Source organism: Quercus robur, chromosome 5 (assembly GCF_932294415.1).
Source record: "Quercus robur chromosome 5, dhQueRobu3.1, whole genome shotgun sequence".
NCBI classification, from domain to species: Eukaryota; Viridiplantae; Streptophyta; class Magnoliopsida; order Fagales; family Fagaceae; genus Quercus; species Quercus robur.
In genome coordinates, this window is record NC_065538.1 from 30,794,033 (window position 1) to 30,819,791 (window position 25,759).

Sequence of the window (25,759 nt, forward strand, 5' to 3'; positions counted from 1 at the left end):
ATTCGCCATTAGAGGACTCACCAGAATTTGAAGATGTCCAAGAAATTACTCCTAGAGGTACGAGGTTAGGTAGGGGAAATAGAAGTGGTCCAAGTAATTTTCCACCAAGATCCAAAGGTTGGTGATATTGGTAATTACTTCACTCCTAGAACAATACCAGGAGCTCAACCTTCTATTAAAAGTGTGCTTGCTGGCAAAAAAAAGAAGCGGAGGGTTGATATGGCTGTAGCAAGATGGATGTATGATGCTTGCATTCCAATTAATGCTATGAATTCTAGTTATTATCAACCTATGTTCAATGCTGTAGCTTCTTATGGTCCTGGATATAGAGGCCCAAATTATCATACCCTTTGAGTGCCTTTGTTGAGAGAAGCAAAAAGAGAAGTCCAATTGATTGTTGATTCTTATCGTTCATATTGGGCTGACACTGGTTGTACAATAATGGTTGATAGGTGGATTGATACTAGGCATAGAACATTGATTAATTTTCTTGTCTATTGTCCTAAAGGAATTATTTTTATACATTCTATTGATGCTTCTGACTTGGTTAAGGATGCAATTAATTTGAGTAACTTGTTAGATGAAATTGTTAATTGGGTTGGTCCTGCAAATATAGTACATTTGGTCACTAACAGTGCTACAAATTATATAGCTGCTGGAAGAATTTTGTGTGGAAAATATAGGAACATTAGTTGGTTACCTTGTGCAGCACATTGCCTAAACCTAATTTTTAAGGAGATTAGGAAAATGGATCATGTAGCTAAACTTGCAAAGCGTGCATCCAAGATCACTGTGTTCATCTATAATCATGTGGCTTTGCAAGCTTGGTTGAGGACCAGAAAAAATTGGAAGGAAATTGTGTGTCTAGGGCCAACTAGGTTTGCTACTACTTTCATTTCTTTAGGGAGTCTTAAGGAACATAAGCATGACTTACAAGCATTGGTGACTAGCAAATTTTATGTTGAATCAAGATATGCAAAAGATAAGAAAGCAAAGGCAGTGGTGAAAATCATTCTTGACAATCAATTTTGGAATGATTGTCATGTAATTGTGCATATTATGTCACCATTGATTCGTTTATTACGCATTGTTGATTCTGATGAAAAACCAGCTATGGGTTATGTATATGATGGCATGTATAGAGTAATTGATGGAATCAAAAGAATTTTCAAGGACAAGACGAGACTATGGGAGCCTTATGTTAATATTATCAAGGATCGTTGGGATAATCAATTCTATAGAGAGATTCATGCTGCTGCTTATTGGTTGAATCCTACATTCCAATATGACTCATCCACTCTTAATAAAAGGCTAGAGACACAATCTGCTGTGACAGATGTTATTGAATCAAAAGTTTCAGTTGGTCGATTGAAGTTGGTGGAGGAATTAAGGCTATTTCGAAAGCGTGAACAAACTTTTGGAACCCAACTTGCTCAAGAATTAGCCAAGACATCTCAGCTGGGTAAGATAATATTTACTTTAGCTAATAATAAAATGAAAATATGTTTTTAAGATCATAGCTCTTTTTAAAATTTTTGGGATAAGTATAGCTGTGTTTATTGATTCATTATATTTTTGTTTTGTTTTTTATATGGAACTTAGATGAGTGGTGGAAGTTGTTTGGATCTTGTGCTCCAACCTTACAAAAGTTTGCAATTCGGATCCTTAGCTAAATAGCTGCTTCTTCAGGATGTGAGCAGAATTGGAGTGTTTTTGAACAAATACATACCAAAAGAAGAAATAGATTGGAGCATCAACGACTTAATGATCTTGTGTTTGTTCATTATAACTACCGATTGAAAGAAATGTATATATTATATAATCTCTTTGTTTCAATGTTTTTGTGGGGAAATATGAGTGATTCACTAATTTGGTCAAGTGGGTTCTTTGTGATTGTGAAATATAAGTGATTTGGTTACTAATTAAATTATTCATTATGTTCATCTTATGATATAGAGTCAAAAGGAAGAAGTTCAATTTTGATCCTATTAATTATGCAAGTATCGATAAAACTGAATTTTGGGTAGTGGAAGATGAGGAACCTCCATTTCTGGATCATGAGGAGATAGAGAATGCATTATATGAAGAGAGAGCCTATCCAATTGAAGAAGGGTCTTCTAGCCATGTACAAAGAGGTTAGCTTATAACAATTCTTTACCTAGTTGCATATTTTAATTAGACTATTTATGATTTATGAGAAATGATTATTAGAATCGTTATTTCATTTATTGTTCTTTGGTTTTGGAATTTGTATAGATATGGACAATGAAGTGATTGAGGATGATGATGACATTAATTTGGAATCATTTGGTGATGAAGATAATGCTCCTCTCGGATTTAGAGATAAAAATCATCCTATTCATGTTGAAGATGAAGAAGATGAGGATGATGATAATGATGCTAGTGGTGGAGCATTTGGTTCACATGATGATATTGATTTCAATTTTCTTCATAACAAATGAGGCTTGGGTCTTAAAACTTAGTAGTTTTTTTGGAACTTTAAAACTTATTTGCTATTTGGATGTAATGAACTTATTTGTTATTTGTCATTTGGATGTAAATGTAATGACTAATGAACTTATTGTTGTGGAATTTATGTGTATCTTTTTATTAAAAGACAAAGCTATAGATAAAAGTACATGAGTTGTTGATACTTGATATGAAACAGCAAAGATACAATGCTATGATTCGAAGGCCATGCCTATGATGTGCATCTGTGATTCTGTATCCTCAACAAAATGCATTAATTGCTTATTAGATCATGTTATGTCTTCTGGTTCTAGGCCTTTTAAAAGGAATAAATGATGGAATGGTTTGTTTTCCTCTTCCTGCCTTTTGAAACTTGGGTTTGGTTGGGGTTTGTTTTCAGTTTGGGCCTCTGTAAACTTTGAATATGAGCCTAATCATGTTTATAGTATATTAAAAAATTATTAATTATTTATATAATTTAAATAAATATTAATTAAATTATTTATGACGTCACCGGTTCGACCATCGGTCGGACCCCGGTCCGACCATAAAACCAGTAATTAGCTCATTTTTCGGTTCTTTCACCACACTGGTTTTTAAAACCATGCCTATGATGCCTCCATTTTGGCTTTGAACTAGAGCCCAAACTCGCAGTGAGACTCCTACTCAGTCGGTTTCTTTGGTTCTGCCTTATTTGCCTGTGTAAATGGTTCACCTCCTATCTTAGGCCAACGGTCTCATTTGAGATATAACTGCGCTGACTGGGACGGGCTGGTCTCGAGCTTTTGGACTCGAACCTAGCTATCTCACGATCTTGATGGTTTTCCAAGCTTATGAATTGGTCATGCTGCTCAGGATGAGAACTCAGGGATCCTTCCTTATTGGAAATCCTTTAGCGTTCTCCTTGAAGGTGTGTAGGTTAAGTGAAGTTTTTCACAGACGACGTCAATTATAAGTGCCAAAAATAAGTTGACATAATACAGTGAATTTTGTAGAGGCAGGAACTTGAATCAAATAACCTAGCACAGTTGAAGTAGAAGAAAAAGACAAGGAACAATGAAGAATATTGTTCCTTGGCTAAAATTCGAGGACAGATACTTGTGTTGGACTAATCTCAAGAACAGTTTGCTATAGTATTCCTCTCTCTCTCTCATAGATTTTTTTGAACCCCCTTTTTAGGAAGGATCCCTTACATTATATAGCTGCTTTCCGCTGATCTTGGCCCTCCATTTGTTGATTATGCAGGCCACTACTCGAGTGCTTGTCCCATCTGATGCCCTCCCAAGTCTTCTGTGAATTGTGATAACCAAGACAATACTGTTCAGGGGTCTTTTCCATATAAATGTGGCCAGAGAGTTTGGTGGGGTGCATTAAATGTGGTGGCAGCTACCATCCCTCAAATCACATTAGGGCTAACCCTCTCTCTGAAGCTCTTCCTCTACAATGTGCCCCCTCTGATAATGTGTCATTGGCATGGCCATGGCTCGCCTTTCCAGCCTCATCGTCTGAGTGTATGGTCTCCTCAGAACTACATTGGCCTCCTCAGCCTCGAGTATGACATGTGGCATTATTACCTTATTAAATTTCTATATCCCATAAGAAGCATTGGAAAAAGCCATTGAGTGACAGATGTAATCGGGTGGAATTGCGGGATCCGAATAACTAGTAAAGACAAGACTTTGAGAAGATCATTGTTAACTGGAGCTTAGAGGGCTCAAGTACATTGGATAGATTAGGCTTGGAGAGTCTTTTTGATATTTGTGTACTCCAACTTATTTACTAGTGAATCAATTTCGGCTTGGAGGGCTGTGAAGAGGTTTTTCACCGAGTACTTCGGTTTACTTTTCGATAACACGTCTCAATGTTATCTTGTGTTTGCATCTCTCTTCCCTACTCTTCATGCTTTACATTTATCACTTATTGTACTTGCTTATGCATTAGAGTAGTGTTTCAGTTTATTGTGCTTTATTTTTTCTTGTTCCGCACTTAAATAAGTTAGAGTAAAAGCAATTAAGCCGTAATTTAAAATTAGGGATCTAAACAAGTGTAAGGTTGAATTTATTCAACCATCTAATTGGCTTTATTCCGTGCCAAATTTGCTTGTAATTCAGCATTTAGTAACCCTGTATTTAGGTGGGTTTGTTGTAAGGGTAGTGAGTGAGATAGAGTGAAGATTGCTCAAGAGTGTGCAAGAAAACAGAGAGTCGCGGCTGGGACTTTCGGGTGGACTCGCGGCTGCAAGCCGCCAGAAGATGCACACGTGCCAAGCATACTGGAAGATGAACAATCATGCTAGCTGGAGCACTACAGGACAAAACAGGACAACTGGCCATACGGTTAACTCGCGACTGGATCTCGCGACTTGGTCAAGCCGCGAGGTCAAGCCGCGAGCCACCCCTGTTTTGCCAAAACCTGACGTTTCACATTCCTCTCCACTCCAGTATAAATACCCCTTTAACCCACGATTGAAAGAGAGCTTCCAGAGAGAATTTTGAGAGAGAAACCCTAAAGAAAAATCAGATTGCTTCACCCACAATCTATACCTTAGAGTCTCTTCAAATTCCCTTACTCTCTTCCTCTCCATTGTCAAATCCTTGAGAGGCATTATACCAAACCTGGTTCTCACCATCATCATCTCTGTGAGACAGTCGTTTGGAGTTCTGGGAAGCAGTTAGGAAGGAGCCAATCTTCATTGGTTGATGCTACGGTCTAGTAGCGGAATCCGGGAAGCTAGAAAAGAAAAAGGTTCGGCGCAACCTCGTTGGAGCAAGAAGCTTGGAGGGCTTAGGTGCACTGGGTAGATGAGGGTCTATTGCTGTCCTTGTATCCCAACTGTATTTTCTAGTGGATTGATTACCGCTTGGAGGGCGGCGGAGAGGTTTTTCGCCGAGGACTTCGGTTTCCTCTTCGATAACACATCGCGTGTTGTCTTTGTGTTTGCATCTTCCTTCCTCTCTATCTTTGCCTTTATATTATCTGCTGTGGATTTTATTCTGTTATGGCTTAGATAGTATTTAACCTATTTCACATTATAGCATATGTTAAGTTTCCGCACACTTGTTGTTTGACATATTGCTTGTGTTGGTTAAGTTAATTTTTGGGGGTCTAAACGTTCAAAGGTGTTTTGTACACGTTTTTGAACTTTCATTTGGTATCAGAGCAGGTACACTGCTGTTGGTTTTAGTACCTAAGTGTGATCCTAGACCTCTGAGTTGTGGTTGTTGTTTTCGTTTATACCATGCTGAATTGTAGCTCAAGTGTTTGTGAAAATGTCTCTATGCATATGTCTAAAGGTGTCTTACTGATGATCTTGTAGAGTTATTAAAAACTAAGAAACATGCTAGAGTTTTTGTTCACATGCTGGAATATCTTGAGAATCAGAATCTTGTCTTACACAGTAGCATATCTGAATCTAAATCATTGATTAAGAAATATAAAAGAAAGAATAGAATGTTGTGTGAGATGATTGAGAATCTGAAAATGAAAAATCAATCTAAAAGAAGCATGAAACCTGATGATGAGTTTGTGTTTGAAGGTCAAGAATGTCTGTCACATGTGAACCTATTTGTGCATACCTCATTAAAGGTGTTTAATGCATGTTTGTGGTATCTTGGCAGTGGGTGTTCTCACCATATGACAGGGGATAAGTCACTGTTTAAGTCACTCAAAGAAAAGGTTGGTGACTATGTGACCTTTGGGGATGGAAGCCATGCTCAAGTCCTAGGCAAAGGAACCATTGAGATACCCGGTTTGCCTCTGTTGAAAGATGTGCTGTTCATAAAAGGGCTGAAGGCGAATTTGCTGAGCATCACTCAAATTTGTGATGACGATTTCCTGGTACAATTCTCTAAGAAAGGATGTTTGATCATCAATGAAGAGGGGATTCAGGTTTTGGAAGGAAATCGGACTACGGATAATTGTTATGGAATAGTTCCCACGGCACCAATATCGTGTAGAAGTGCTCGGGTGGATATGTTGAAGCTGTGGCATCACAGATTTGGGCATGCCAACTTCAAACAAGTAGCAAAAGTCTCCAAACTTGAAGCAGTCGAGGGACTTCCTAAGTTTGGAAAAGTGAAGAAGACCATTTATGGTGCATGTCAAATGGGGAAGCAAACTAAGGCAAGTCATCACAAGGTAAATGTGATAGCCACCTCTCGGTGTTTGGAGTTACTTCATGTTGATCTGATGGGGCCCACCAGAACTGAAAGCCTAGGGGGAAAAAGATACATTATGGTCATTGTGGACGACTACTCAAGATACACTTGGGTTGAATTCCTTAGAGAAAAATCAGAAGCTTGTGAGAGGCTGGAGATTCTGTGCAAGAAACTACAAAATGAAAAGGGGATTCCGATAGCCAAAGTTAGAAGTGATCATGGGAGAGAATTTGAGAATGCAAGATTTGAGTCCTTCTGTGAGAAGAATGGTATTAAAAGAGAGTTTTCAGCTCCCAAAACTCCACAACAAAATGGAGTGGTAGAGAGAAAAAATCGTGTGATTCAGGAGATGGCAAGAGTCATGTTGCTTAACAAGCAAATACCTCAAAAATTTTGGGGAGAAGCTGTCAACACCTCGTGTCACATTGGCAATAGGATTTTCTTTCGAGTTGGTACAAAGAAGACTGCATATGAGATATGGAATGGGAAGAAGCCTAAAGTGAAGTATTTCCGGGTATTTGGAAGTAAATGTTATATCTTAAATGATCGAGAGAATCTTGGGAAGTTTGATGCAAGAAGTGATGAGGGTATTTTTCTTGGCTACTCTACTACAAGTCGAGCGTATAGAGTGTTTAACAAGAGAACAAAGGTTGTGATGGAATCCATAAATGTCAAGATTGATGATGCCTTACCTAAGGTGGAAATGATTGATGATGTAGAAGGGTCGAGCACCGAAGAGCCTGATGTTGAGGTAGAAGCTTTGGATATAGAAGGTGAAGAACCTATACCAGAAGTAGAATCGACTCCCATCAACCCAAGAATGGAAACGAGATCGATGTCTAGAACTTCAAGTCCTCTTACTCCTCCAGAAGTTCATCCTTCTATCTCTCGTAGTGATGAAGTTTCCACTTCAAAAAGGCCATCTTCAAGAATTATCAAGAATCATCCAGAAAGTAATATCATAGGATCACTTGATGACGGTCTTCGCCTCAGGAAAGGAAATATTCTGCTAGCCAATCATGTAACATATCACTGTTATCTTGCACAGTTTGAACCAAAAAGGGTTGAAGAGGCTCTTCAAGATGAGAATTGGGTTGAGTCAATGCATGAAGAACTGAATCAGTTTGTGAGGAATGATGTGTGGGAACTTGCTCCACGGCCTGAGAACATTCATGTTATAGGCACAAAGTGGATTTTTAAAAACAAAACTGATGAAGATGGAGAGATAATTCGAAACAAGTCTCGGTTAGTGGCTCAAGGATACACACAAGTAGAAGGGGTGGATTTTGATGAATCATTTGCTCCGGTGGCAAGACTCGAATCCATTCGAATCCTCATGTCCATTGCGTGTACTTTGAATTTCAAACTTTATCAAATGGATGTTAAGTGTGCTTTTCTGAATGGATATCTAAATGAAGAGGTTTTTGTTGAGCAACCAAAAGGATTTGAGGATCCTCATTTTCCAGATCATGTATTAAGATTGAAGAAAGCACTTTATGGTTTAAAACAAGCGCCTAGAGCCTGGTACGATCGTCTTACACATTATCTTCTAGACAGAGGTTTCAAGAGAGGGTACGCCGATCGAACTCTGTTTGTCAAAAATGATGAAGATTATCTCCTTGTGGCACAAGTCTATGTTGATGACATAGTGTTTGGAGCAACTATCGAAGATCGTGCTACTGAATTTTCTGAGGAAATGAAGAAGGAGTTTGAAATGAGCATGGTGGGGGAGCTCACATTCTTTTTGGGTCTTCAAGTCAAACAACAGAAGGAGGGTATATTTGTATCTCAAGAGAAGTATGCCAGAAACATTGCCAAGAAGTTTGGCCTAGACTCCAAAAAACATGCCTCCACTCCTATGAGCTCTTCCACTAAACTGAATGTGGATTCATCAGGAGTTGAAGTAAGTCCTACATTGTATAGGAGCATCATAGGAAGTTTGCTCTACCTTACAGCAAGTAGACCAGACATTGCTTTCAGTGTGGGCGTTTGTGCCAGGTATCAAGCTAATCCGAAGGAATCTCATCTGACTGCTGCTAAGCGAATCATTCGATATGTGAACGGTACTGCAAACTATGGTCTGTGGTATTCAAAAGACTCAAATGCGTGTCTTGCTGGGTATTCAGATGCTGACTGGGCTGGCAGTGTAGATGATCGGAAAAGCACTTCAGGCGGCTGTTTTTATCTTGGTAACAATCTTGTTTCGTGGATGAGCAAGAAGCAGAATTCAGTGTCTCTATCTACTGCAGAAGCAGAATACATCGCTGCTGGAAGTTGCTGCACTCAGCTTCTTTGGATGAAGAAATTACTTCATGACTATGGAATTCCTCAAGAAACGATGTGTGTCTTCTGTGACAACACCAGTGCCATCAATCTTTCCAAAAATCTTGTTCAGCATTCAAAATCCAAACACATAGAGATACGTTACCATTTCATTCGGGATTTGGTAGAGGAAAGAGTTGTGTGTCTTGAGTTCATACACACCGACAATCAAAAGGCGGATATCTTCACCAAGCCTCTCGATGGTCCACGGTTTGAATCACTCCGTAAGACCATTGGTGTCGGTACAATTCCTTGACTCTCTTGTGTGTTGTGTGCTTCACATTTTTATAATATGATAAATCTGTCTGTGTTGGGGCACACACCTTTTTTGTTTAGCCTTTTTGTGCATCATGTTTCTTGTTTGTCTGTCCTTTTGTGAATACTGCTGGTTATTTTTATGTTTTATCAATCTTTTTGTTTCTTGTATCAAAAATCCAAAAATCACATAAAAAATTAGAAAATCAAAAAGCTTGATTGACTTTGTTGAGTTTTGTCTCAAAACTTGTTTTGCCTTGTACCTTTGTGCTAATGGCTTTGTGCATTTTCGAGCATTGCTTGTTTTCATGCACTCATATCACTGTGGGAAAAATCTTGAAATCTATGTGATTGTTGTAAATAGATCTTCAAACTTGTCATGAATGATTAGTGAATGGTTTTGTTGATCTTGAGACATGCATAGACTTGTGTCTATATATCCTCCCATTTTTTATTTTTGTTTTGCTAAAAAGAGCTCACAAAATGTAAATCTCCAAATGAAAAGAGATATTGAGCTGCAAAAGCCTGTCGCACATTCTAGTATTTGACTAGGAAAAAGGGTAAGCAACCTTATATTAAAAGTGAATGTTCATTCAAAAAGGCCAAAGGCCTGTTCTTCAAAGAGAAATGTTATATATCCCTCTCACAATGAGAGATGATTGCCTCAAATAGATCAAAAAGATCAAATGTTATGACTGAAAGTGGAGTCAAATGAAAAGCTCCAAGTTATGTTATCAAGTTGTGTGGGAGGTCATATATACATATTTCTATAATTGAGATAGGTCACATGATCTAGTGCTAATTGTGTATGCCTTGGTTGAATTGATCATTGAAGCTTCACATTAGACAAAGGACTATCTCATTGTTGATATCCACACATAACACACAAGTTTATGTTCAATAAATGCCATATTCATTTGTGTGATTGTACTTGATGAAATATGTTTTCACATGCTCAATCTTTGTTAATTCAAGCACAAAAAGATTTTTGAGTGTTTTAGGTGTTTTTGGAAAGTATTTTGTTTGAAAAATCTGAAAATTTCAAAAGTTCAGTTTTGCCCTGTTTTGGCGGCTCAGTCGCGGGTATGTCAAGTCGCGAGACTCAGTCGCATCTTCGCTGGTCATTTTTGGCGTCTTGTTCGCGAGTGGAAGGTCCAGTCGCGAGGTTCACTCAGAGATTTTCGCGGCTCAGCTAGCGACTCACTCGCGGGTAGACCTTCCAGTCGCGAAAAACACTTAGAAAAATTTTTCAACTTTTTGTCCTTCAGTGTTTTGGCGGCTTGATCTGGCGACTTTTTGGCGACTCATTCCAGTCGCGAAAATCGCGTGTTTTGGGTAAACTGGGGCAGTTTTTAAACTTTTTATTTTTCCCTCGATCTTTTGTGACTGTTCATTGTCTTTCTCATCTGCTCTTACACTGTGTCACCGTGCCTCCATTTTCGATCTCCCATACTTGTCTCATTTCAGCTCAAAATCATCGACTAAAAGGTATGGTTTTCTGTCTTGCACTCTATTTTTCTTGTTGTTATGGTTTTCCCTCTGGTTCATTCACAGTTGTTTGTGATTTTGTGATGGGTTTTAGCTCAACTATTTTTCTGTGTTCTAGCTTCGCTTGGATGCTTGTGTTTCTGTGTTTGAGCTTGTTTATGTTGGTGGTTGTGTTCTTCATCATGTGCTTAGCTAGGGTGAGCTAATTTTTGTCTGATTTGCTGTTGATATCATGTTCCACTATGATCCTGTATGGTAATCCATTGATGTTTTGTTGAATGTGGGTCCTTTTCCAGCTGATTATGTGGTCATGTTTGGCCTCCCTCTTCTGTGTAGTTCTATTTGGGCCATGTGTGTCTCTCATTGTTATTGTCTGACCATTTTCATCCAGCTGTTAGGGTTTCTTCATTGTCCCTAAATTTTCACTAACCCACTGCTGATATAGTCTGTTGGATTGTGTTCTGTCATTTCCCTTGTTTTAAATGCAGACTGGTCATGTCTCCATTCAAAAAGGCTGTTGTGAAAGGAGGTTCTTCCAAAGGGAAGGAACCCGTAATTGATGTTGATGAAGACACACCTCTCCCAAAAGTGACTCGCTCTTCATCACAGCGATTCGATCCCAATAAGTTCAGATCATATGCAGCTTATCAGTCATATGAGAATTTTTTTCTTCATGCCACTCCATTACTAGAAAGAGCTGTGGATCTGTCCTCACTTCATAACACTGACATTCCGAAATGGTTTGCTCATAAGGATTGGAATTACCTTCTCTCTGATCCGGATATCGTGTATGAAGAGTTGGTTAAAGAATTTTATGCTAACGCAATTGTGGAAGGAGATGAACTTAAGTGCTGGGTTCGGCAAAGGAGCTTTTCTGTCTCTCCTACATACCTGGCAGAAATTCTTCACATCAACAGACCCATTTTTCGTCATTCACCGGTCTATGATGATCTATGTCCTGATGAGGAACTTCTCAAACAAAGTCTTGGTCAAGACTTGGAGTTCTCACCCAATAGCAAATCTATCAGTGTTTCCTCCCTTTCTCCGAAACTGAGAGTGCTTACAATTGTGATGTTTCACAATTTGTACCCTTTATCAAGTACTGGGTATATGAACCTCGGACGTGCTTTGTTTCTTCATGATCTAATCTCTGATGAAGAAATCGACATTTGTGCTCATATCTTTCATGTTCTGCGCAAAACGGTTCTTCGAAGTGAGTCTCGGATATGCATTCCTTTCTGCAGTCTCATTTCACGGATCTTGAAGCTCAAGGGAATTTATCCAACCGCTGATGAGTCTCCTATCCCCAAACCGAGTCCAATCAACATGCGTACATACAATGCAAGTGTTGGACATAGTCGGAAGAGAGCCAAACCAGAAACTTCTGCATCTCACAGTGACTCTCATTTCATCAATCTCTCCCTCGATGAGAAACTTGATCGCATTGTCTCCTCTGTCCACGAGTTGAATACAAAGATGTCTGGACTCACTGCTTCTCTACACCATCAAAGCAACCGATGGGATATGAAGTTTACTTCTCTTCAAACTCAATTGGATCAAATTCAGAGAAAGCTAGAAGAAGATGACTAGCCTATTCCATGACAAAAAGGGGGAGTGATAGGCATAATCAGAGGGGAAGGATATTACCCTAAGGGGGAGCGTCATTATCTAAGGGGGAGTGTCCTTATTTTTTCAGTTTCATTTTTCTCTTTAAGTTTGATATATTGTGTTTTGTATAACTGTTATTCAGGATGTTTTTGGTTTGTACCCATGTGCTTTTGTAAGCTTTTAGGGTTAATGTTTTATGCATAGTTTGTAGGCTTTATGGTATGTACCTTGCTTAAGTGCAGCCTTTATGCTATGTTGAAATCAGTACTTTAATCTAAATGTTCTGCATTTTGGTTTATGTACTGTCACTCTTGTGCCCTTGTAGGATTGTTCCTAGATGCATATGCCTTGTGTGCTATGCATTGGTTGAGTGTTGAGCATACAAGTGTCTTGCCTTGTGCTTGTTAACTTGTATGTCCTTGTGTTCATTCCAAGTGTGAATGAGCACTGTGATCACTACCTTATGGTGGTCACTTGGTTGATCAAGCCATGGTTTGTATCTTACTCCATCTTTGCTTGATCACATTCTGCCTGTTTCATATGCATTTATAATTTTCAGCTTACAATGATCATGGTGTATTGTTGTGTTTCAGGAGTATTATGTTCATATGATTCAAGTGCTTCACAGCTTCTAGAGTTAGGTGTGAGTGAGTTTTGTTCAACTGTTCCCAACTCACATGTTAAGTCTAGAGTCTGTTTTAGGGTTTTGTCACGGAATAGCCAAAGGGGGAGATTGTAAGGTTGAATTTATTCAACCATCTAATTGGCTTTATTCCGTGCCAAATTTGCTTGTAATTCAGCATTTAGTAACCCTGTATTTAGGTGGGTTTGTTGTAAGGGTAGTGAGTGAGATAGAGTGAAGATTGCTCAAGATTGTGCAAGAAAACAGAGAGTCGCGACTGGGACTCGCGGGTGGACTCGCGGTTGCAAGCCGCTAGAAGATGCACACGTGCCAAGCATGCTGGAAGATGAACAATCATGCTAGCTGGAGCACTACAGGACAAAACAGGACAACTGGCCATACGGTTAACTCGCGACTGGATCTCGCGACTTGGTCAAGCCGCGAGGTCAAGCGGCGAGCCACCCCTGTTTTGCCAAAACCTGACGTTTCACATTCCTCTCCACTCCAGTATAAATACCCCTTTAACCCACGATTGAAAGAGAGCTTCCAGAGAGAATTTTGAGAGAGAAACCCTAAAGAAAAATCAGATTGCTTCACCCACAATCTATACCTTAGAGTCTCTTCAAATTCCCTTACTCTCTTCCTCTCCATTGTCAAATCCTTGAGAGGCATTATACCAAACCTGGTTCTCACCATCATCATCTCTGTGAGACAGTCGTTTGGAGTTCTGGGAAGCAGTTAGGAAGGAGCCAATCTTCATTGGTTGATGCTACGGTCTAGTAGCGGAATCCGGGAAGCTAGAAAAGAAAAAGGTTCGGCGCAACCTCGTTGGAGCAAGAAGCTTGGAGGGCTTAGGTGCACTGGGTAGATGAGGGTCTATTGCTGTCCTTGTATCCCAACTGTATTTTCTAGTGGATTGATTACCGCTTGGAGGGCGGCGGAGAGGTTTTTCGCCGAGGACTTCGGTTTCCTCTTCGATAACACATCGCGTGTTGTCTTTGTGTTTGCATCTTCCTTCCTCTCTATCTTTGCCTTTATATTATCTGCTGTGGATTTTATTCTGTTATGGCTTAGATAGTATTTAACCTATTTCACATTATAGCATATGTTAAGTTTCCGCACACTTGTTGTTTGACATATTGCTTGTGTTGGTTAAGTTAATTTTTGGGGGTCTAAACGTTCAAAGGTGTTTTGTACACGTTTTTGAACTTTCAACAAGCATTAGTGTTTCTACACTAATTGAGCTTTCAATATGCATGCTTAATTATTATTTTCAATATAGATTTTTGTTTATATTTCTTAGATTCTATCTTTAGCTAATTACTTTATATATACACACACATAAACATAAACATAAACTTAGGGGATTCCCTCCATAAAGAGTAATAACCATGGAACATAAGCTTTAAATTCAAATGCTATCCTATTTAACAAAATCAAATATAAGAAAAAAAAATCAAAATTTTAAAGCTTCATAATGAAATTACTCTTAAGTGTTTGGTTAGGGGAATCCACATTACCCTTAACATTTAGATTCCTAGAAATGTGATATCCTTATTTTTGTAAGCTTAATATCAAGTCTTCTTCTTCATCTTTTTGTGTGTGTGTGCATGCGCCCGTCTTCCTACAAATAAATAATTGGAAACAAACTATATATCATCAAAAAAATTCACTAAAACTATGGTTCAACATTTTTTAATGAAATGTATAATACAAAAATAATTATTTAAATTCTTGTTCTTCATGGAAATCACGACATCATATCCTGTTAATAAAAAATTGCTTATTACTTTTAGCATCTAAGTGAATTCCAAATAGGAGATATGAAAAGTGGAGAACAGAAAGACAAATTCTTAAATATAATTTTTAAAAATAGTATCTATAATTTTTTTTTTTTTTAGTTTTATTTCTATTGGTTCAAGAGTAGAGAAGAATGAGTAAAATTGTTATTTTATAAAGGGTATAACTTTTTCGAAGCATAAGATTGTGGATACCCACATTTTGTTTTTGTTTTTTTAATGAAATTCGCATTCTTACAAGAACGAGACTCAGTGAAATTTCAAATACTCATATACATTATATTCTTTTATGTTATTTGTAACCAACCATAAGAATGTTACAAAAACTTTTAATATTCACATGAATTTGTAAACATTGCCCTTAAAATGTCTCAAATAGCTTTACATCAAATAGGACATATCAAGATTCCTTTAATTCGTTTGTCTCTGCTCACTTGGCACACGAAATTTTCGATCTTCCTATCAAGTATCAACTCTACCCTTGTGGCCATGTCCCACGCACATAATAAGCACTTTCTAGAAGACCTTGACTTTTTAGTCATCGATCAAGCATTAGTTATCAAAGGCCTAACGTGATATACTTTCGGCTGTTTTTGTCAATTTTATGACATCTCCTGTTATTTTCTAGAAATTTGCTTGCTTAGGGGAAAATCGTAGCACGGGGCAGTTATAGACCTTACAAAACATGTTCAAAAATTGAATCTTTTCCCACCGTTATTAGCGCAAGTGATCCATGTTATTGGTTTAAATTTGAACTTAACATTAAGATTACTTTTTTGCTTCAATAATAATAATTAGTAACAACTTACCATTTAGAATTTATTGTAAAAATATTATTGGTATATCATTTCTCCATTATTTATTATACAATTGTTTAATGTATGCATAATTAAATGTTATAGGAGCTCAATTTTATGAGCAAATCATATTCCATCAACCAGTGAAATACAAATTTAGTATTCAATTACTATTACTATGTTATCATTGGTCACCGAGCATATGTATAGGGTCAAGAATCTTAGAGCTCAACTGGCCGTACTTTTAAGTATTTCCAACTGAAATATCCAAAAATGAATTCCTCCCCCTTTAAGGCCTTGACACACACACATATATATATATATATATATTCTTTTCTTTTTAAGTATATAAATAGTTCTTCTATTATAACTTTTTGTAATTCTTAATTTTATTCACAAGTAATTATCGTTACTTAAAGTATAACAAATGAGTCTTTTTTTTTTTTTTTGAGAGAGAGAGATCAAATGTGTCCTTAATATTTCAATTTATTTTCCTGCAATATGAGCAGGACACAGATTTGTGTGTGTGTTGATAATAAACAAATTTTATTAATAAAGGAACAGAAACTATATACTAGAAACCAAAATCTTAACTTGCCTAAGAGCTAATACATCACAAAAAACAAAGGGGCAAAATTAATAACAAAACAATTTGAGTACTTATTTTTAAGAGACTAGAAGCCAAAACATGAGTAGCTTAATTTGCCTCTCTAAGAGCTCATTTGAACTGATGAATAGACTGATAAAGAGCTGCCAACTTGGTAGTGTCTAAACATAGAACCTGAATCCTCCACGAAGATGCTATGGATGATCCTTTAATAGCATATGTACAAACCTTTGTATCATTTTCAACAAGAGCTTGGCTAGTATTGTGTGAAGCTAATTTTTGGGTTGCCAAGTTAAATTCTTCGGCGTTAGCTTGAATAGGGATATTGGTTTTTACTCGTTTTAAGCAAGGCTGGCCCAAACATTTCAAAGGCCTAAGGTGAAATCTTTAGATGGGGTCTTTATTTTATCACTTAAGTAATATTTAATTAGCATTTTATATAATAATATTTAAAAAAAAAATCAATTCTTTTTACTTTTTAATATGATTTTCTTTTGAGAAAATGCTAAAGTTATAACAAATTTTACTACAAATTAATGTTGTAACGGATGTGATCAGTGACATGAGGCTTACAAAAATGCCAAAGATATTATAAAATTTACAATATGAGAATTATAAAGATATATTATCAATCACAAAAATTTATTCAAAAATGCATTTAATAATTTGTTGAAGTCCATCTATCATATTCATTATTACATCAAATTAAAAAAGTTATATAGTAAAATTTATAGTATTTTTAACGTTTTCCTATTTGAATTACTTATGATTAGTAACATGTATATTTGTAAGACCTATTTATTTAAATTTGACTTATCTCTTTCTCTAGCATTACTTAGGGTCTATTTGGAAACAACTTATTTAATTGAAATTGAAAACTTTTTGTTGAAAATGTAGAAAAAAAGAAGTTAAGTGCTAGATGAATGCTACAATGGGCACATAAATAGTACAAAAAAGTGTAACAAGCCCATAAATAATATAAAAAAGAAGCTAAAATTTTAAAATAAGCTTAAACTTTAATTAGCTCCCAAACGAACTTAATTCTTTGGGCCTTCTTAATAGTGAAAAAAATGTAAACTAAATTTTTTTAATATCTCCTAAAATAGATATATTTTTTAAACAATTTTTGCCCAACAAATTTGGAGTCTTTCTCTAGTAGGGGCCTAGGCAATAGCCCTAGGCAGGCTTTGGATTTAAGAGAACAAAAACTAATGTCCCTTCAAGCAATAATAGCAATATACAATCTATCGTTACCGTCAGATAACAATTAATGACCATTTCTTTGCATTAAAGTGTGTTTTGATAATGTTTATTTGTTGAAAATTAAAAATTTATTACTGAAAATACTATAATAAAATATTTTAAAAAAACCACAACACACAGTTCACGCGTTTTTTGTGTTGACTGATTCATAAACAGTACCATGAAACCAATCGCAGACTACGGCAATTTCCAAATGCACGCATAGACCAAGTTTGTGCCGTGATGGACTCAAGAAACAAGAAGTTTGACTTTCCAAACCTTTATTGAAAAAGCACTCTAGAGTCAAGCCCATTACTATTCTCTTCTAGCAGTGTGTAAGGGAGTATTTCATTTTTCACAATGGCCTGGCCTTTCATGAAGAACCTATTTTGGGGTTTGCTGGTTTTGGTTCAAATTTGTGGACACAGAGCATGCTTTGTAGAGGAGAGGGTGGGTCTGCTAGAATTTAAGGAGTTCGTCCGATCCAACGGTGATGATGCTGACCATCTTCTTCCTTCATGGGTTGATGACTCAAACAGTGAGTGTTGTGGTTGGGAACGAGTTAGGTGCAATTCCACCACTGGTCATGTGATTGAGCTCTCTCTCCACAATGTTACCCAAATATCTGATTATGTTCTTTATATTGACTGGGATAACCGGGACGAAGTATTTTATTACAAGGATTATGATAAAATCTGGCTCTTGAATATCTCTATATTCCGGGCTTTCAAGGAACTAAGAAGTTTAAATTTATCATTTAATGAGATTGGTGGTTGGATTGAGAATGAAGGTATGTTTGAATCCTGCTTTTTTTTTTTTCCCTCTTTCATTCATGTTCTCTTCGTTTGGTATGGTTAACTGTTAGTTTGTTGAAGATGATCAGAAAAATAATTCAACTTTGAGGTGTGTCGACGATTAATATTTTCTGTGAGATGATAACTTCCATATATACCGGAAAGACTATGGCTCCGTTTGGTATGGCAACCCAAACACATATTTTCAGTTTTAAACAATATTACATGTATTTTTATACATTTTTTTTTTCATTTATACATATTTTTACACATATTTTCAAACTGCAAAACACATGTTTTTAAGTGTATATACCAAACACCTCTTATATTTTCGGATAACAAAGTCACCAACTGCACGCAATAATTGTGTATTTCACTCTAATTTTTTATTTTTTATTTATTTATTTTTTTTTGTGGAGAAGAGTACGGTTTGTGAGCACGGTTTATTTCACACACACTGTTAAGAACCTCTTGTTTTTTGTAAATACTACGTGTGTGATAGTACGCGTGTAGTGTATGATAGTATTTCCTTCCCAATAGACTATAAAGAGTTTAACACTTTCGCATGGTAATAACTTTTCATATTTTTTTCATAACCCTTCAAAAACAGTGATTTAGTACATCTCTTTTTGTTTCAATAAAATAAAAAATTACCCTCTAATAACTAATTCTGTTCACATGCTTGTGTTGAAGTCTGTTTTTCCTTTATTTATTTATTTATTTATTTATTTATTTATTATTATTATTATTATTATTATAAATTTGATAATTACAAAGGAGAAATTTTCTTTATACACCGAATATCTCTTTTAGAAATACAAAAAGATACCGATTGTGCTACTGCAAGCTACCAACATGTGTTTTATAATTCCCATCAAGCCCTTTGTAAACTTTCAGCATACTATAATTCTTAAAACTAATATCCACATCCGTCCTTCAAATCATTGATAAGGGCATTTTCGTCCTACGAGAATTTCATTATTTATTCGTCCTTTAGGCTCCGTCAAGCATGAGTGGCCAGACAGAAATTTCCCCCTCCCTGTTTGGCGAGATTCTCACAATGACTGACGGCCCTGATCCTCGCCATCCCGACGGATGAGTTATGAAACCTACCAACCATGGGCCCGTCGAACTTTAAGCCTTGTTAGAACCCTTAAAGTCCAGATGGATGGATATGCCACTCTCCTTGAAGACTTGGCGAGTAACTCTTACATATGCCTGATGGACGATTCACACATTATCCTTTGCGTGCCAACGAATGGATGACCATACTGAGGATGAGCATGTTGGGTCCCACATTCCTTTGTGTATTCTCCGCGGATGTGTTCCTACATGGAAATAACTTGCTCACCATTACTAAAACCCCTACTACACATTCATATCTCCTTGGAAAGAGAACCCTAAGATCTTGGAGCCTTAACTCCAAATCTCCTTTACAAGGAAAGACTCCTGCATTCAAGGGATCTTGGTTCACTCTTCATTACTATATAAGCATCAGACCTCCTTTGTCCTAAGATACATAGAAAATCCCTATCTCTCTCACTATAGAGTTCTTGGAGATCTCATTCACTAACTTAACCTTTGGAGGGTCTTTGGCGGGCACCTCACTGGTGCTCTCTGTTGGTTCTCGGTTTCTTGTTCTTCAGGTACCCATTGGAGCGATCAAGGACAATTAGCTCACAGATGATTTTTGTGCATCATTACTTGGTGCTATCTGTGGGAATGAGTGATTAGTCATATCTCCGCTTCTAGGACAAAGAGTTGCATGGTCCAGAAGCGATTAATGGCTACCATCAATTAGGAGATAGAGAACCCCCCTAACGCCTTGGAGAGACAAGTGCAAACCCTAGTCGCGGCAGTTGAGCGGCTCATCCAGTGCAACTAGGAGTTGGAGCAACAACATGACGAATGGGACAATGAAGAACAGAATGGTAGTCACCTCCCAATAGGAGATCGACAGGAAAGGGAAGATCAGGAAGAAAGCAACATCCCCAGCAGGTTGGACAAGCAGGAAGATACCGACCGCCCGTCGAAACTGGAGATTAGTGCGATATGCATGACGTAGGACATGCAGATGATGAAAGAGAATATGGACATGATGAGGAATGCCATGAGGGGACGGGTATCCACCAACTTGGACGAGCTAGTTTAGTGGATTGATTCACCCTTCACAGTGCAGGTGACTTCCTTCCCCTTTCCAACCAAGTTCTAGATGTCACAGGTGGAAACGTACAATGGATCACAGGACCCACTTGATCATCTGGAGTCATTCAAAACCCTTGTGCACCTATAAGGGGTCCTGGATGAGATCATGTACAAGGCAGGGCGTTCCCCACCACGCTCAAAGGATCAGCTAGAGTGTGGTTTAGTAAGTTAGCCCCAACACCATCTCTACCTTTAAGGAATTGAGCGGACACTTTATCACCCACTTTATTAGGGGCCAGAGGTATAAGAGGTCCTCGACAAGCCTGTTAAACATCAAGCAACGGGAAGATGAAAGCTTAAGATTTTATGTAACTTGGTTCAACAAGGAGGCCTTTTTGATTGACGAGCAGACGATAAAGTCTTGCTCATTGCATTCACCAATGGACTCCAATCGGGAGAATTCCTTTTTCCATCTACAAGAATGACCCGAAGACGATGGCTGACATGTTGTACAAGGCCACTAAGTACATGAACATTGAGGACGCCATGATAGCCTGAGGGGGCAGGCCAAAGACAAGACGACATCCATCAGGATAGAGGAAGAAAGTTTTCCCAGATGAATGACTGAAGCGATGATAGAAGACCAAGACCTTCGCTTGGGAGGACTGTTAACTTCACCCAATTAAACACTTCGCTTGACCAAGTCCTCATGCAGATAAGGGATGACAAAACACTGACTTAGCCGGGCAAGTTAAAGGGCGATCCAAATAACAGATTTAGGGACAAGTATTGTTGTTTCCATCGGGACCATGGGCACGACATTTCTAAATGTTATAACCTGAAGCAACAAATAGAAGACCTCTTCAAGTAAGGGAAACTGCAACAGATCTTCAGGGGTAGAAAGAATCCGCTGAGAGACCACGAACCCAATCGATGGGCCAAGGAACGGCTGAGGGCTCTGCTTAAAGAGATAAAGGTTATCGTAGAAGGGAGTAAAATGGCTGGTTCCTCCAAGAAAGCAAGAAAGAAATACTTGCGGATGGTGCAAAGTGTCCAAATTTCTGGTCAACTGCCTAAGATGACTAAGGTTGACAACTTAACCATTAGCTTCACGGAAGAGGACACCCGACGACTCCACCACTCCCATGACGATGCTGTAGTCATCAACTTGTCGATTGTTGATTTCAATACCTGACACATCCTAGTGGACAATGGGAGCTCAGCCAACATCCTTTTCTATCTTGCTTTCTAGCAAATGAGGATCAACAAGGAGCGGCTTCTACCCTCGGACACACGGCTAGTAAGATTTGGAGGTACCAAAGTTTTCACTATCGGTACCATTACCTTACTAGTAACCATTGGCATATGCCCTCAACAACTTACTGAGATCAGCTTCTTAGTTGTTGATTGCTCCTCCGCCTACAATGCCATCATTGGGTGACCCACACTTAACGTGTGGAGAGCAACCACATCTACATACCACTTATTAGTGAAGTTCCTGATGAAGTATGGGATAGGAGAAGCACGCGGAGACCAGATGGCAGCTTGCGAATGTTACATAGCCATGTTAAAAATGGACGTTCACCTGCAGGCGTTGAACATCGAGGAATGATGAGTCACAGTAGAACCAACAAAAGACTTGGAAGAGATCTCCCTAGATGACAACTGCCCAGGTTGGATCCCCCGTATCAACACACAGACCGACCCTTCGATTCACAAGGAGCTCATTCTTTTCCTGAAAAATAATTGGGACATCTTTGCTTGGAACCATGAGAACATGTCGGGGATTAATCCAAGTGTCATAGTTCACAAGCTCAATGTGTCTTCATCCTTCCCTCCCATTCGACAAAGGAAGATAGTCTTTTCCCAAGAGAGAGACAAAGCCATAGCAGAACAGGTTTGCAAGTTGTTAGAAACAAATTTCATTAGAGAGGTATATTATGCTAATTGGTTGGCCAATGTAGCAATGGTCAAAAAGGCAAATAGCAAGTGGAGGATGTGTGTGAACTTCATCGACCTAAACAGAGCTTGCCTAAAGGATAGTTACCTACTCCCACATATCGACCTCCTTGTGGACTCGATGGCTAGACATCAGCTACTAAGCTTCATGGACGCATTCTTCAGCTATAACCAAATCAAGCTAGAAGAAACTGACCAAGAAAAGACTTTGTTCACCACGAGTTAAGGACACTTTTGCTATAAGGTCATGCCATTTGGACTTAAGAATGCGGGAGCGACGTATTAAAAACTTGTGAATAGGATGTTCGTCTAACAGATTGGTAAAGAGCAAGACGGAGGATTGTCACTTGGAGGACCTTCGAGACCCTTCGTCTCTATGACATGAAACTTAATCCCAACAAATATGTGTTTGGAATATCGTCAAGAAGGTTTCTGGGCTTCATGGTGTCAAAACGAGGAGTAGAGGCTAATCCCGACAAAATTCGGGCCATATTGGAGATGACGCCTCCAAAGAACATTAAAGAGGTACAAAACTTGAACGGAAGAGTTGTGGCTCTCAACAGATTCTTCTCTAGGGTGATGGACATATGCTTACCATTATTCAAAACGTTGAAGAAGGCCTTTGAGTGGACTGATGAATGCTAGAAGGCCTTCAAGGAGCTGAAGACGTACCTTGCGTCCCCACCGCTACTCAATCCATCTAAACACGGCTAGGTACTCTTCCTTTACTTAGCCGTGTCCCTAATAGCCGTTAGCTCAGCTCTTATTTGGGAAGAGGACCGCGTGCAGTTACCTGTCTACTACACTAGCTGAGCACTTCGAGGGGCAGAAAAGAGATACCCTCATATGGAAAAGTTAGCTTTTGCTCTAATCACGGCCACCTGTAAACTTATGCCATACTTTCAAGCACACCATAATGGTCCAAATGGACAAATCATTGTGAAGGGCAATGAACAATTCGGAGGCAGCCAGACTGTTTATTTTATGGGCGATAGAGTTTGACAAGTTTGACGTATTATACTGCCTAAGAATTGCGATCAAGGCCCAGGCCTTGGTTGACTTTGTCGTCAAATTCACAACAAAAGAGGATGAAGACGAGGGACTGGCACCATGGATAATACGGACGGACGGATCATCTAACCAACACGCAAGAGGAATTGGGGTCGTCCTACAGTCACCAGAGGGGGGTTTGATAGAATGCACAGTTCATCTCCAATTCCTGACGACCAATAATGAAGTTGAGTATGAAGCAGTCCTGACGAGTCTTAACTTGGCCAAAGCAGCAGGGACCTTATCAGTAGTCATACACAGTGACTCTCAAGTTGTCGTCAGACATTTCAACGAAGATTATAAGGCCAAAGGGGAACGGATGAAGGAATACCTAAGCATGGTCAAAGAAAGGGTAAATCAGAAGTTCTTTGCTAGATTTGCGCAGATCTCGAGAGAAAAGAATGAGCAAGCTGACCATCTAGCCAAAGCAGCATCTGCAGAACACATGGTCATCAACAGTTAGCTATTATCTTTCATCCAATACTTACCTGCCATTGACAAGATAGATGTACAGGTGATCCCCATGGGAGTCGACTGGATGGCACCAGTTGTCTCCTACCTCCGAAATGGGACACTTTTGGAAGACCACAACGCTTCTTGAAGGTTAAAGGTTTAGTTATCAAGCTTCACGAGAGTTTCATTATATACCCATCCTTCGGGATCCATTAGGCACAAGTGTCCGGACAAAAATTATAGGCTTTAAGCCTCGTCAGAACCCTTAAAGTCCAAACGAATCCATATGCCACTCTCCCTGAAGACCCAGTGGGTAACTCTCACAAATGCTTGATGGACGATTCACACCTTATCCTTTGCGTGCCAACAAATGGATGACCATACTAACAGATGAGCATGCTAGGTCCCATAATCCTTTGCGTATTCTCCCCACATGTGTCCCTACATGGAAATAACTTGTGCACCATGCCCAAAAACCCTACCAAACGTTCATATCTCCCCTATATGGAAAGAGAACCCTTAGATCTTGGAGCCTTAACTCCAAATCTCTTCTACAAGGAAAGACTCCTGCATTCAAGAGATCTTGGTTCACTCTTCACCACTATATAAGCATTAGATCTCCTTTTCCTTAAGGTACGCAGAAAATTCTTATTTCTTTCACTATAGAGTTCTTGGAGATCTTTCAGTCACTGACTTAATCTTTGGAGGGTTTTTGGCCAGCACCCCACTGGTGCTCTCTGTTGGTTCTCGGTTTCTTGTTCTTCAGATACCCATTGGAGCGATCAAGAACAATTAGCTCACTGACGATTTTTGTGCATCATCAATTATAGTCTACACAATATTTTTTTAAAATAAATTACTTCAAAAATTATATATATAAAAGAGATGTGTATGAAATCTATGTAACATTCTAAATAAGACTTTCGTTACTAGTGGCATACCAATCGTGCAAATCTTCCATCATTAATCACATTAATATTTTCGTGCGTGATTGTTATACTTTTTCCTAAAAGGCAAATAAAACAATGGAGATCAATAAAATTGTTATGGACGAACATGGTGTCGAAATTGTTGTTGTTTGTTTTCCTATAGCTTAATTTCCTGGTTCTCTTACAAACTGTTATATAGATTAACTGATCGATTCTATTATACTTCTGTAATTCCATTTACAAAATAAGAGGCTCTATTTATTTATTTATTTATTTTTTACAATATGTAGTGGAGGAGGATTTGAACTGTGTTCCCTTTATAAAGATTATCGGGAGCTACCTTGTTCTTATCGAGGCTCTAACTTACTAACATTATTATTGTGAAATGAAGAACAGTTATTTTATTTCCTACAATCTTGTAGGTTTCGAAAGTTTGTCGGAACTGAAAATGCTGGAGACGTTAGATCTTGGTTTTAACTTGTTCAACCAGAGTATCTTACAATCATTGAGTGCCCTTACATCCCTTAAGAATCTGATCATCAATAACAATCAATTCAAGGGATCCTTTCCAGTCCAAGGTTTTATGCTTCTTTTCCTATACAGTTAAATGTAATCTAGAAACAGTTTCTATCTCTTCTCATTTTATTTTGATTTATGTGCAGAATTATCAGCCTTGGAAAACTTGGAGTTCTTGAATATAAGATCTAATAAAATCAATGGCTCCCTAAGTATGCAAGGTATATATAGAGGAATACAAATCATTTACACCATTTTTTATGTTTAATTTTATGTTTCACCAATCACAACTTGTCATTTATTTATTATTTTTCATTTTAAACTTTGGCTATTTTATAAGGAAATTAAAGTTAAACAAATATATGACAAGTTTTGATTGGTGAAACATAAAGTAGAACACAAAAAATGCTATAGAGGATAAAGAAGAAGAGAGAGTTTTCCTAATAAAGGTTACTAGTTTATTCAAATTTAAGTTGTGTGATAAATTTAGCATTATGAGTTATTTGTTGTGAAGAATTTTCATGCATTTGCTAAGAGTCTTGTAGCT

The 25,759-nt window shown here is 38.1% G+C and overlaps 2 protein-coding genes across 2 annotated transcripts; both read left to right on the top strand.

The window, feature by feature from the left end:
- Positions 1-441: 441 nt before the first annotated feature.
- LOC126728096 (uncharacterized) lies at positions 442-2,462 on the top strand. Its single transcript, XM_050433966.1, has 3 exons — positions 442-1,462; positions 2,028-2,135; positions 2,257-2,462. The coding sequence occupies exons 1-3, from the start codon at positions 442-444 to the stop codon at positions 2,460-2,462; spliced, it is 1,335 nt and encodes a 444-aa protein (XP_050289923.1).
- A 15,234-nt stretch (positions 2,463-17,696) lies between these two features.
- Positions 17,697-25,480, top strand: LOC126728097 (receptor like protein 21-like). Its single transcript, XM_050433967.1, has 3 exons — positions 17,697-18,156; positions 25,119-25,274; positions 25,359-25,480. The coding sequence occupies exons 1-3, from the start codon at positions 17,727-17,729 to the stop codon at positions 25,478-25,480; spliced, it is 708 nt and encodes a 235-aa protein (XP_050289924.1). The 5' UTR covers positions 17,697-17,726.
- The last annotated feature ends 279 nt before the right edge of the window (positions 25,481-25,759 follow it).